General features: G+C 40.0%; 1 protein-coding gene across 1 annotated transcript; it reads left to right on the top strand.

Moving 5' to 3' along the window:
* Window positions 1-10,528: 10,528 nt before the first annotated feature.
* LOC118378113 (forkhead box protein I1c) lies at window positions 10,529-14,071 on the top strand. The gene is made up of 2 exons (XM_035765046.2): window positions 10,529-11,195; window positions 13,419-14,071. The coding sequence occupies exons 1-2, from the start codon at window positions 10,613-10,615 to the stop codon at window positions 14,060-14,062; spliced, it is 1,227 nt and encodes a 408-aa protein (XP_035620939.1). The 5' UTR covers window positions 10,529-10,612; the 3' UTR covers window positions 14,063-14,071.
* The last annotated feature ends 1,174 nt before the right edge of the window (window positions 14,072-15,245 follow it).

Genomic DNA, 15,245 nt, shown 5'->3' with positions numbered 1-15,245 from the left:
AGTTGCTAAAATGGGGAGAAGTCTGTCCATAATAAAGCGCTGCTCTGCCTTCTTAAAAACACAAGGCAGGTCCTACAGGCCCTAGTTTCTACCTTCTTAACAACACTATCAACAAGGCAGGTCCTACAGGCCCTAGTTTCTACCTTCTTAACAACACTATCAACAAGGCAGGTCCTTCCCTAGTTTCTACCTTCTTAACAACACTATCAACAAGGCAGTCCTACAGGCCCTAGTTTCTACCTTCTTAACAACACTATCAACAAGGCAGGTCCTACAGGCCCTCCCTAGTTTCTACCTTCTTAACAACACTATCAACAAGGCAGGTCCTACAGGCCCTAGTTTCTACCTTCTTAACAACACTATCAACAAGGCAGGTCCTACAGGCCCTAGTTTCTACCTTCTTAACAACACTATCAACAAGGCAGGTCCTACAGGCCCTCCCTAGTTTCTACCTTCTTAACAACACTATCAACAAGGCAGGTCATACAGGCCCTAGTTTCTACCTTCTTAACAACACTATCAACAAGGCAGGTCCTACAGGCCCTAGTTTTGTCGCACCTAGACTACTGTTCAGTCGTGTGGTCAGGTGCCACAAAGAAATCAAATCAAATCAAATTGTATTTTATTTGTCACATATACATGGTTAGCAGATGTTAATGCGAGTGTAGCGAAATGCTTGTGCTTCTAGTTCCGACAATGCAGTAATAACCAACGAGTAATCTAACTAACAATTCCAAAACGACTACCTTATACACAAGTGTAAAGTGATAAAGAATATGTACATAAAGATATATGAATGAGTGATGGTACAGAGCGGCATAGGCAAGATACAGTAGATGGTATCGAGTACAGTATATACATATGAGATGAGAATGTAAACAAAGTGGCATAGTTAAAGTGGCTAGTGATACATGTATTACATAAAGATGCAGTAGATGATATAGAGTACAGTATATACGTATACATATGAGATGAATAATGTAGGGTATGTAAACATTATATTAGGTAGCATTGTTTAAAGTGGCTAGTGATATATTTTACATCATTTCCCATCAATTCCCATTATTAAAGTGGCTGGAGTTGAGTCAGTATGTTGGCAGCAGCCACTCAATGTTAGTGGTGGCTGTTTAACAGTCTGATGGCCTTGAGATAGAAGCTGTTTTTCAGTCTCTCTGTCCCAGCTTTGATGCACCTGTACTGACCTCGCCTTCTGGATGATAGCGGGGTGAACAGGCAGTGGCTCGGGTGGTTGATGTCCTTGATGATCTTTATGGCCTTCCTGTGACATCGGGTGGTGTAGGTGTCCTGGAGGGCAGGTAGTTTGCCCCCGGTGATGCGTTGTGCAGACCTCACTACCCTCTGGAGAGCCTTACGGTTTTGGGTGGAGCAGTTGCCGTACCAGGCGGTGATACAGCCCGCCAGGATGCTCTCGATTGTGCATCTGTAGAAGTTTGTGAGTGCTTTTGGTGACAAGCCGAATTTCTTCAGCCTCCTGAGGTTGAAGAGGCGCTGCTGCGCCTTCTTCACGGTGCTGTCTGTGTGGGTGGACCAATTCAGTTTGTCTGTGATGTGTACGCAGAGGAACTTAAAACTTGCTCAGAGGCAGAATGACATATTTTTACCTTGTCAGCTCGGGGATTCGATCTTGCAACATTCCGGTTACTAGGCCAACACTCTAACCACTAGGCTACCTGTCGCCCCCAATGACAGTGTTGAAGAAACATAAGTTTATTCTTTAAACAGGGGCAGGCAAACGACAGGTCAAGGCAAACGACAGGTCAAGGCAAACGAGAGGTCAAGGCAAATGACAGGTCAAGGAGGGCAGGGGTCAATAATCCAGAGAGGGTGTAAGGCACCGGAACAGCAGGCGGGCTCAGGGTCAGGGTCAGGCTCAGGTCAGGGTCAGGCAGAGGTCGGTAATTCAGAGAGGGTGTAAATTACCGGAACAGCAGGCCGGGTCAGGTCAGGCAGGAATGGTCAAAACCAGGACACAGGGAATATAGCAAAGACAGGTGCAAGGGAAACAACTGGTAGGTTTAAACGACCAAAACAAACTGTCACAGAAGATGGCCGACACCTGGAGGGGGGTGGAAACAAGCACAAGGACAGGTGAAACAGATCAGGGCGAGAGAGTTATTTTCAATTGGGTGACGTCATGGGATGAGGTCATAGTTATTTCCTGTGGAAGGTAAATAAATGGAACGCAGTACGTTCCTTCGTAAAAATAAATAAATAATATATAACACTAAATGGGGATAGAAACTTACAAAATGCAGAAATGGACAGAAGAGGAAATACAAGGAGCGTTTTCCACCTGTTAAATTGCATGTATTTATTTTTCGCTGAAGTTTGCTAACCACGGACCTTGGACTATGGGCTTGTTATCCGATTTGCTTGCTGAAGGCAAAGCACAACTTTCGATTTCTTACATACTCATAATTTTATTATTTGATGTGCTTGCTGAATGCAAAGCATAACTCTAGATTTTGTACATACTCATTATAATTTGATTTCTTTACCCTGCTCTAGTTGAAATGATTTAAGCTATGAACACGAAACCAATTTCCAAATGTCCAGACTGCCCCAACTCGTATTGCTTGAATATCATATACTCCCAATGCATTTCAATGGCAAACAAAGGCTCATAGACATTAAAAAAAAGCTCACAGGCTTCAACATCAGGTTTATTACACTTCCAATGACAAGTCTACTTATTTATTAGGGAAACAGTGGTTAGTAATGTACATAACTGGGGAGCCACGCGATGTTGCGAAGCAAGGTGGTTCTTCGAATGGAGCCTTCTGATAAAACCCTCCCAATTTACTCAATAGAATAGTACATTTAGTATAATTGTTTGAGGGGAAATGTACTTTTATTTACTTCAACGTAGCACAATCACTGGAGCAATCGCTGGGGCAGTGCTTAACAAGGCTAGCTCTGTTGCTAGCACTTCAACAAGCATGACTTTGAAAGGGCAGAACATAGAACCCAGCTCGTTGTCGGCCTTGCAATCATCCCTACAGAAGGGCATGGAGGAAATGGGTAGAGTCAGCACCATTCTTGAATCTCTTGAATCGGAGGTTTCTCAGGTCAAACAATCTCAGATGGATATGCAAGAAGATGTATCTGTCATATCACAGAGGCTAGATGAGGCACAGCAGCTAATCGAGACAGGCGCCTCAATTTAAGACTTTTAGGGGTCAAGGTTTGGAGGATTGCAGGAGACTAATTATCTCGGAGGCTCTGGGGGTGGATCTGGATGAATCTCAGGTTCAACGAGCCCACTGTTCCCTAGCACCAATACCACATATCAGCCACCTATATCGATCATCATCTCAGGGATCTGGAGAGAGAGAGAGTACTGGTCGCTGTGAAGGGAATGTATCGGGAGAAGAGAGAGTACTGGTCGCTGTAAAGGGAATGTATCGGGAGAAGAGAGAGTACTGGTCGCTGTGAAGGGAATGTATCGGGAGAAGAGAGAGTACTGTTCACTGTGAAGGGAATGTATCGGGAGAAGAGAGAGTACTGTTCACTGTGAAGGGAATGTATCGGGAGAAGAGAGAGTACTGGTCGCTGTAAAGGGAATGTATCGGGAGAAAAGAGAGTACTGTTCACTGTGAAGGGAATGTATCGGGAGAAGAGAGAGTACTGGTCGCTGTAAAGGGAATGTATCGGGAGAAGAGAGAGTACTGGTTGCTGTAAAGGGAATGTATCGGGAGAAGAGAGAGTACTGTTCACTGTGAAGGGAATGTATCGGGAGAAGAGAGAGTACTGTTCACTGTGATGGTAAATGGCAAAAGGACATAACATCCTGATTTAGCATTTTCAAATTTTTCATATTGCATTTGGACATTTCTTATGGCATTTGGCCTAAAAAAAGTGACTTTTGACTTCCTATGAAATCATATTACAAATGGACAAAATATGTCTTATGCACAAGTTAAAAAATATATATTAAAAAAATAAAAAAAGATAAAATATGACTAAAGTATGTTGATACAGTTCATAATACGTGTGTAATTGACACAAAATTCAAAAGAATTTCAAAAAACGGTCCAGAAAGCACTTTTTAAGGGTGTGTGAAGTTTTTTCAAAATTTCTGCTGTTTTTTACTTTTGACTTTTGACTTCCTATGAAATCATATTGCAAATGGACAAAACATATGCGCAGGTAAAACTTTTAAAAAGATTTATGATAATAAAATTGGACAAAAGTATATTCATAGAGTTCTTACACATGTGTAATTGACAAAGAAAATCGAAAGATTTTCGAAAAACGGCCCAGAAAGCACTTTTTTAAGGGGGTGATACGTTTTTGAAAAAATGTTCACGTTTTCAAAATGTTGCTTCTGGATGTTGACTTGTGTTGCATTTGCAATATGAAAAACCACGGCGGAGCGCGCTCGGCCTTAAAATTATCTGCCGAAATTGTTGCAACCCCTATTACTAGCCTGTTCAACCTCTCTTTCGTATCATCTGAGATTCCCAAAGATTGGAAATCTGCCACGGTCATCACCCTCTTCAAAGGGGGTGACACTCTAGACCCAAACTACCACAGACCTATATATAAGACAGTAGTTTTGGAATTGTTAGTTAGATTACTTGTTGGTTATCACTGCATTGTCGGAACTAGAAGCACAAGCATTTCGCTACACTCGCATTAACATCTGCTAACCATGTGTATGTGACAAATAAAATTTGATTTGATTTGATTGGATTTGATCTATCCTACCTTGTCTTTTAAGGTCTTTGAAAGCCAAGTTAACAAACAGCTTACTGAACATTACGAATCCTACCATACCTACTCCGCTATGCAATCTGGTTTCAGAGCTGGTCATGGGTGCACCTCAGCCACGCTCAAGGTTCTAAACGACATTATAACCGCCATCGATAAGAGACACTACTGTGCAGCCGTATTCATCGACCTGGCCAAGGCTTTCGACTCTGTCAATCACCACATTCTTATTGGCAGACTCGACAGCCTTGGTTTCTCAAATGACTGCCTCGACTGGTTTACCAACTACTTCTCTGATAGAGTTCAGTGTGATAAATCGGAGGGCCTGTTGTCCGGACCTTTGGCAGTCTCTATGGGGGTGCCACAGGGTTCAAATCTCGGGCCGACTCTCTTTTCTGTATACATCAATGATGTTGCTCTTGCTGCTGGTGATTCTCTGATCCACCTCTATGCAGACGACACCATTCTGTATATTTCTGGCCCCTCCTTGGACACTGTGTTAACTAACCTCCAGACGAGCTTCAATGCCATACAACTCTCCTTCCGTGGCCTCCGACTGCTCTTAAACGCAAGTAAAATTAAATGCATGCTTTTGAATCGATCGCTGCCCGCACCTGCTCGCATCACTACTCTGGACGGCTCTGACTTGGACAACTAGAAATACCAGGGTGTCTGGTTAGACTGTAAACCCTCCTTCCAGACTCACATTAAGCATCTCCAATCCAAAATTAAATCTAGAATCGGCTTCCTATATCGAAACAAAGCATCCCTCACTCATGCTGCCAAACCCTCGTAAAACTGACCATCCTACCGATCCTCGACTTTGGTGATGTCATCTATAAAATAGTCTCCAACACTCTACTCAACAAACTGGATGTAGTCTATCACAGTGCCATCCGTTTTGTCACCAAAGCCCCATACACTACTCACCATTGCAACCTGTACGCTCTCGTTGGTTGGCCCTCGCTTCATACTCGTCGCCAAACCCACTGGCTACAGGTTATCTACAAGTCTCTGCTAGATAAAGCCCCACCTTATATCAGCTCACTGGTCACCATAGCAGCACCCACTCGTAGCACGTGCTCCAGCAGGTATATCTCACTGGTCACCCCCAAAGCCAATTCCTCCTTTGGTCGTCTTTCCTTCCAGTTCTCTGCTGCCCATGACTGGAACGAATTACAAAACTCTCTGAAGCTGGAGACTCACATCTCCCTCACTAGCTTTAAGCACCAGCTGTCAGAGCAGTTTACAGATCACTGCACCTGTACTTAGCCCATCTGTAAACAGCCCATCCAACTACCTCATCCCCATACTGGTATTTATTTATTTTGCTCCTTTGCACCCCAGTATTTCTACCTGCACATTCATCTTCTGCCGATCTACCATTCCAGTGTTTAATTGCCATATTGTAATTACTTCGCCACCATGGCCTATTTATTTCCTTAACTTACCTCATTTACACTCACTGTATATAGACTTTTTGTTTTCTTTTGTTCTACTGTATTATTGACTGTATGTTTTGTTTATTCCATGTGTAACTCTGTGTTGTTGTATGTGTTGAATTGCTACGCTTTATCTTGGCCAGGTCGCAGTTGCAAATGAGAACTTGTTCTAAACTAGCCTACCTGGTTAAATAAAGGGAACTTGTTCTCAACTAGCCTACCTGGTTAAATAAAGGTGAAATAAAAAAATAAAAGTGTTTTTTAATCTCTTTTTTAAATATAATTTTACTGCTGCATCAGTTACTTGATGTGGAATAGAGTTCCATGTAGTCATGGCTCTATGTAGTACTGTGCGCCTCCCATAGTCTGTTCTGGACTTGGGGACTGTGAAGAGACCTCTGGTGGCATGTCTTGTGGCCTATGCATGGGTGTCCGAGCTGTGTGCCAGTAGTTTAGACAGAGAGCTCGGTGCATTCAACATGTCAATACCTCTTCATAAATAAAAGTAGTGATGAAGTCAATCTCTCCTCCTCTTTAGAAACTAGGGCCTGTAGGACCTGCGTTGTTTATAGTGCTGTTAAGAAGGTAGAAACTAGGGCCTGTAGGACCTGCCTTGCTGATAGTGTTGTTAAGAAGGTAGAAACTAGGGCCTGTAGTACCTGCCTTGCTGATAGTGTTGTTAAGAAGGTAGAAACCAGGACCTGTAGGACCTGCCTTGCTGATAGTGCTGTTAAGAAGGTATAAACTAGGGCCTGTAGGACCTGCCTTGTTGATAGTGTTGTTAAGAAGGCAGAGCATCACTTTATTATGGACAGACTTCTCCCCATTTTAGCTTCTACTGCATCAATATGTTTTGACCATGTTTACAATCCAGGATTACTCCAAGCAGTTTAGTCACCTTAACTTGCTCAATTTCCACATTATTTAGTTGAGGTTGAGGGTTTAGTGAGTGTTTTGTCCCAAATACAATGCTTTTAGTCTTAGACATATTTAGGCCTAACTTATTTCTTGCCACCTATTCTGAAACTAACTGCAGCTCTTTGTTGAGTGTTGCAGTCATTTCAATTCATGTAGTAGCTGACGTGTATAGTGTTGAGTCATCCACATACATAGACACTCTGGCTTTACTCAAAGTCATTGGCATGTCGTTAGTAAACATCTTGCCTTATCTTGCCAATGAAAAAGTAAGTAAAGTAGTTTGCAATATTAGTGAGCTTTGTGATGGATGAATGAGCCAACTGATTCAATGAATGAAGGAGCCAAGTTAGCTTTTATCCCCAAAAATGTAATTTAAGGAGAGATGAAAACTTGTTAAAACAATATTTCATGTTACCAGGAATATCACACTCCTCTTCAGTGTTTTATAAAAGAGTCTCAATACGCACAATGTAAATGCACAGTGGCCAAAATCTAAATTGCACCTGGGCTGGAATAATACATAGGGCCTTTTTCTTGCATTTCAAAGATGATGGTACAAAAGAACGGTTGGTTTTTTCGTCCTATTATATTTGACCAGATCCATTGTGTTATATTCTACTACATTCATTACATTTTACATTTACATTCCTTTCACATTTCCATAAACTTCAACGTTTTTCCTTTCAAATGGTACCAGGAATATGCATATTCTTGCTTCAGGGCCTGAGCAACAGGCAGTTAGATTTGGGTATGTCATTTCTGGCAAAACATTTCATTTTTCATCTCATTTCATGTTTCATGAATTCCTCCAGTGGAACACAGACGTTTGTCGCCATCGTGTGGCTATTACGTACACTGCATGATGTGTTGGTTGCGGAGGAGAGAGAGAACTCTCTTGCCACTGTGTAATGTTTACTGTTAATTTTTATTGTTTATTTCACTTTATATATTATCTACCTCACTTGCTTTGGCAATGTTAACACATGTTTCCCATGCCAATAAAGCCCTTGAATTGAATTGAATTGAATTGAACTCACGGCGCTATCGTTCGGTTAATCTGTGAGCTGCGTCACTGTCGCATTTCTCCAATATCAGTCTGTCTACAGTAGAGGACGCTATAGCCCCACGGATGATGATTGATTAAAAAAAAATGGCCAATATTCTTTGCCAATATTATAAATTGCGGGATACAAAAAGAGTCTGAGTTTATAGGGCAGGTCTATGAATTTGATAGGATTTACATGCCATTTTTCCAAACCTGGACCTTGTGTGATGGACGGGTGTCATTTGCAAGCAGTGTTTCTGAAGGAGATTGTACTGGTAGGTGTGTTAAAATACCATGCCGCTTTTTACGATTCCAAGGCAGTTGGTTTGTTTTTTAAAATCTCATCTATATGAACATGATGATGTGATCTTGTTATACAAGAAGAAAAGCTATTTTAGAAACTGGACAAGAGCTACACTACATCAAGAGTTTTTGTTGTTATCCATTGTTTGGATTATTAGTTTATGATTAATGAGGGTTTTTACTCAATTGACACAGGAATGTGGTCACATTGTTTATTCTGTCTTATCCAGTATTCAATCAAATCAGATTTAAAGTATTTTCTAATTTTATAGATAGTCTGAGGCAACAGGCTGATAGCATTATACACCCACAGGTCTTAGTTTAGGCCACACACTTGTATCGTCACACACACACGCACGCACGCACGCACACACACACACACACAAAGCAAATCTAATTGAATAATGAAATAAGAAATATTTGTAAAAATATAATAATTATTAATATTATTATTCTTATAAGTTATTGTCATAAGCCCAGTGAAATTAATATAATAATGAATAGGACTACTACTTGCAGGCTACTCATTATAATAGGCCTAATGGGAATCTAGGCTTCTGCTGTTACCAGTATTACTACTGATAATAATAAGGATGACATTCATAATATTATGGATAACAATAATCATGAATTAGACAGAGATATGTTACCTTATTTAATAATATAATCATGATTTAGACAGAGATATGTTACCTTATATAATAATATAATCATGATTTAGACAGAGATATGTTACCTTATATAATAATATAATCATGATTTAGACAGAGATATGCTACCTTATATAATAATATAATCATGATTTAGACAGAGATATGCTACCTTATATAATAATATAATCATGATTTAGACAGAGATATGTTACCTTATATAATAATATAATCATGATTTAGACAGAGATATGTTACCTTATATAATAATATAATCATGATTTAGACAGAGATATGTTACCTTATATAATAATATAATCATGATTTAGACAGAGATATGTTACCTTATATAATAATATAATCATGATTTAGACAGAGATATGTTACCTTATATAATAATATAATCATGATTTAGACAGAGATATGTTATCTTATATAATAATATAATCATGATTTAGACAGAGATATGTTATCTTATATAATAATATAATAATGTCTTAGACAGAGATATGCTACCTTATATAATAATATAATCATGATTTAGACAGAGATATGCTACCTTATATAATAATATAATCATGATTTAGACAGAGATATGTTACCTTATATAATAATATAATCATGATTTAGACAGAGATATGTTACCTTATATAATAGTATAATCATGAATTAGACAGAGATATGCTACCTTATATAATAATATAATCATGAATTAGACAGAGATATGTTATCTTATATAATAATATAATCATGATTTAGACAGAGATATGTTACCTTATATAATAATATAATCATGATTTAGACAGAGATATGCTACCTTATATAATAATATAATCATGAATTAGACAGAGATATGCTACCTTATATAATAATATAATCATGAATTAGACAGAGATATGTTACCTTATATTTATTAGATAGGCCCATTAATCTCCCATTTACTCCCACCCCCAACCCTAAAAAAGCTAATTTACTAGCATTGAATACATATAATTAGAAACTATTAATATGTAAATGTAAATTATAATAATAATAATAGTATTTACGGTAGTAATTATAACAACCATAATTTAAAAAATATATGATATATTAAAAGCCTTTGGAGAACAGTAGGGGAAAGTGGGAAGTATTTGTTTTAATTAGACCTATCTACTGGCGCAAATGTTAATAATTCACAAACTCAATTGTTGTATTAATATTACATTTCAAGTAAACACTTTCTGTCGGGTTTTATGTTGCCGTTAGTATGAAACATAGAGAAGTTATTATTTCACACCTCTGCCTGTAAATTCTCCACTAAATCCAATGGCCACACCTCCAACCAGTTAGTGAGTGTCTATTGGCTGTTAGAGATGATCTAGTGTCTGGATGAGAAACTGTCGGTCTGAAGTTATAAAATTAAAACTCAGATTTTGGATTCTGGCACTTGTTGCTGACGTTGCGCGCTTGGGATCAGGTCGTCCGTTTGAACCGTTACTGTTGTGTTCTAATTCCGTTGGGGTTGTCCTCCCGAGTGGAGCATGAACTCCATCGACCCTTCAGTACACCACACCTCGTCTTCAACAGCAAGCTCTCTCCAACCCCAGCCCAAGAGCACCCAGGAGCCGCCGGAGATGGCTGTCTACTGCGATAACTTCAGCATGTACCACCAGCCTGGACTCCAGAGCGCACAGAGACCGTCTGGATACGGCCTGGGAGATTACGCGTCATCCCTGTGGTTGAACGGCCCCCCCGTGAACTCCTCCACCCCCTACCTGCACGGAAACAACACAGCATCCTTTATGCCACCTTCCTACGGTACCCAGCGGCAGTTCCTTACCAACTCTCCCGGGTTCGGGGGTCCGGACCTGGGTTGGCTGTCCATCGCCAGTCAGGAAGAGTTGCTAAAGCTGGTCCGTCCTCCATACTCTTACTCTGCGCTCATCGCCATGGCGATCCAGAACGCACACGAAAAGAAGTTGACCCTGAGTCAGATCTACCAGTATGTCGCGGATAACTTCCCGTTCTACAAGAAGAGCAAGGCGGGGTGGCAGAACTCTATCCGACACAACCTGTCACTCAACGACTGCTTTAAAAAGGTCCCCCGCGATGAGGACGACCCAGGTATTATCCCATCCTGTTCTAGTTTATCTTTGTAACATCTAGGGCCATTTGTAGATAGATTTTAATTAGTCAGGTAGGCTATGTGATTCAGCTGTCGGTTAGAAATCCTATAAAAACACGTGTAAAAGTTTGGGCCTAAAACCGATTGAACAAATTGGTGTAGGCCTGTTGCTAAACTAACGTAGGATGCGTAAAACAAAACGCCGGAGTGGGAGTTGCCACATCTGGTTTTCAATGGGAAAAGAAGATTGAATTAGCTAATTCCCTTATAAGCAACTCCCGCTAAGGTTGTCAGTTCAAATCAGTTCGATAAAATAAAGGGTTATTCAAACCATATGCTGATAATTGTTAATTTTATCCTTTAATTTGTTTCCTTTATTTTGAAGACTATAATGCTTATCATTGTGCATATTACATCTAGGAATTGTTATCAGCAGTGTCCCATAGACTTGAGATGAGTTAAATGTAATATATCTAATCTATTGACTGGCCTTTGCTTCTTCAGCATGGGACATAGAAATAACTATGAGGTCATTTTAGAGATTAGAATATATATTATTCTAGAGTTTAGATTAGATATGTGGTCATTCTAGAGATTAGAATATATATTATTGTGTAGATTAGATTAGAACTATGAGGTCATTCTAGAGATTAGAATATATATTATTTTGTAGATTAGAACTAGGAGGTCATTCTAGAGATTAGAATATATATTATTATGTAGATTAGATTAGAACTATTTGGTCATTCCATAGATTAGAATATATATTATTCTAGAGATTAGATTAGGACTATGTGGTCAATATTAGATTGCCCCAAATGTTTGTTATAATACACTGTAAAAAAAATCCTATTGTTTTTACGATAATTTACCGGCCGCCAGTTACCTGTAAATTACTGTAAATAAAGGTACATTATGTTACCGTAAATGCGTTTAACATTACTATAAAGTTTAGTGTAAGAAACTTTATGGATTACAACATAACAGTTAGCTTGTTATTAGATGCTTCGTGTCCATACTGAGTGGGCCTTCAGTTTCCCACCATGGCAGTTTATAGATAAAAGGTTTTGATATCCTAATCCTGAAAGGGCAGAGCGGAGCCAGAGTATTAGTATTATTCACCCATATTCTAGGGAATGACTTTTAACCACAAACTCATTCAAATTAATAGCTACCTAGACATTGATTTCCTCATCAGTGGATCATTCCATCACTGTTTGTGATAATGTGCACAATACTAAACTACTACAACATTATGTGGATTTGTACGTATAAAGTGGCGCGCACATGGAATGAGTGGCCCCCACATGGAATGAGTGGCCCCCACATGGAATGAGTGGCCCCCACATGGAATGAGTGGCCCCCACATGGAATGAGTGGCCCCCACATGGAATGAGTGGCCCCCACATGGAATGAGTGGCCCCCACATGGAATATTGCTGCTCATAGGGCTTTATTCCTTTATTATTTCACACAAGTCTTCATTCTGTATGCGGGCCTCATTTATTTGATCCTGTAATGTTTTTTTATCCCAGCATTAGTTTTCTCATGTTTAGGATGAGCACATCTCCCTCCAGTTCTTCATTGGATATGTACATTACTAATGTGTATATATTAATAATGTATTAACATATAAATACTATATAATAATGTCTTATTAATATATAAATACTATATAATAATGTCCTATTAATATATAAATACTATATAATAATGTCTTATTAATATATAAATACTATATAATAATGTCCTATTAATATATAAATACTATATAATAATGTCTTATTAATATATAAATATTATATAATAATGTCTTATTAATATATAAATACTGTATAATAATGTCTTATTAATATATAAATACTGTATAATACTGTCCTATTAATATATAAATACTATATAATAATGTCTTATTAATATATAAATACTATATAATAATGTCATATTAATATATAAATACTATATAATAATGTCTTATTAATATATAAATACTATATAATAATGTCCTATTAATATATAAATACTATATAATATTGTCTTATTAATATATAAATACTATATAATAATGTCCTATTAATATATAAATACTATATAATACTGTCCTATTAATATATAAATACTATATAATAATGCCTTATTAATATATAAATACTGTATAATAATGTCTTATTAATATATACATACTATATAATAATGCTAAAGTTTCTATTATTCATGTTCCAGGTAAAGGGAACTACTGGACGTTGGACCCTAACTGTGAGAAGATGTTTGACAACGGGAACTTCAGGAGGAAGAGGAAGCGCCGCTCCGACTCCACTAACAGCACCAAGACAGAGGACGGCCGAGCAGCCCCGCCCATCAAGACCTTAGACAGCCCCCAGCTCCTAGGCCCCGCCTCCCCAGACATGGAGGTGGTCAGTGAGGGTCACAAGAGCTCCTCCCCCCCGGGCCTGGTGTCCGGTGGCACTCCGTGTTTTAATAACTTCTTCAGCAGTATGGCTGGGCTGGGCTCCGGGCCTCTAGGGGCCTCCGTTCCTCTCTCCTCTGGTCCCTCCAGCAGACAGACTAGCTCTCTGGGGCTGGTCAACGAGCTGACCAATAGGAACATTACAGCCCTCCATAGCAGCCCATACCACAACCACACACCGCACACCCCCACCCCAGGCCAGGACAGTCACAGCCCGGGACTCTCAGAGGCGGGCCTCGGGGGCCACGGCCACCCAGCAGACAGCCTGTCTCCCTTCAACAGAGGACTGTACTACAACACATTCAGTGGAGGGGGGCAGGCAGGACAGTTCAACAGCCACTTCTATAACAGCTTTAGTGTCAACAACATCTTATACCCCCGAGAGGGCACAGACGTATAGTCACTGACATATAGCCACATATAGCATATAGTGTATAGTCACGGACTTATAGCAAGGGGCTACGACAGGTCTAGGTGGTCAGCCATATCAGAGGGCTTTGCAAACCAGTCAATACATATGGACTTCACAGGACAGAGACAGACCAGTCCATTCATATGACAGAGACAGACCAGTCCATTCATATGATCTTCACAGGACAGAGACAGACCAGTCCATTCATATGACCTTCACAGGACAGAGACAGACCATTCATATGGCCTTCACAGGACAGAGACAGACCAGTCCATTCATATGACAGAGACAGAACAGTCCATTCCTATGACAGAGACAGACCAGTCCATTCATACGGTCTTCACAGGACAGAGACAGACCAGTCCATTCATATGACAGAGACAGACCAGTCCATTCATATGACAGAGACAGACCAGTCCATTCATATGACCTTCACAGGACAGAGACAGACCATTCATAAGACCTTCACAGGACAGAGACAGACCATTCATATGACCTTCACAGGACAGAGACAGACCATTCATAAGGCCTTCACAGGACAGAGACAGACCAGTCCATTCATACAGACTTCACAGGACAGAGACAGACCAGTCCATTCATACGGTCTTCACAGGACAGAGACAGACCAGTCCATTCATACGGACTTCACAGGACAGAGACAGACCAGTCCATTCATACAGACTTCACAGGACAGAGACAGACCAGTCCATTCATACGGACTTCACAGGACAGAGACAGACCAGTCCATTCATACGGTCTTCACAGGACAGAGACAGACCAGTCCATTCATACGGCCTTCACAGGACAGAGACAGACCAGTCCATTCATACGGCCTTCACAGGACAGAGACAGACCAGTCCATTCATACGGACTTCACAGGACAGAGACAGACCAGTCCATTCATACGGCCTTCACAGGACAGAGACAGACCAGTCCATTCATATGGCCTTCACAGGACAGAGACAGACCAGTCCATTCATACGGCCTTCACAGGACAGAGACAGACCAGTCCATTCATACGGCCTTCACAGGACAGAGACAGACCAGTCCATTCATATGACCTTCACAGGACAGAGACAGACCAGTCCATTCATATGACCTTCACAGGACAGAGACAGACCAGTCCATTCCTATGACAGAGACAGACCAGTCCATTCATATGACCTTCACA

The sequence above is a fragment of the Oncorhynchus keta genome, unplaced genomic scaffold, assembly GCF_023373465.1.
Source record: "Oncorhynchus keta strain PuntledgeMale-10-30-2019 unplaced genomic scaffold, Oket_V2 Un_contig_1254_pilon_pilon, whole genome shotgun sequence".
Lineage (NCBI taxonomy): Eukaryota > Metazoa > Chordata > Actinopteri > Salmoniformes > Salmonidae > Oncorhynchus > Oncorhynchus keta.
This window is presented reverse-complemented; position numbering and strand designations above follow the sequence as displayed.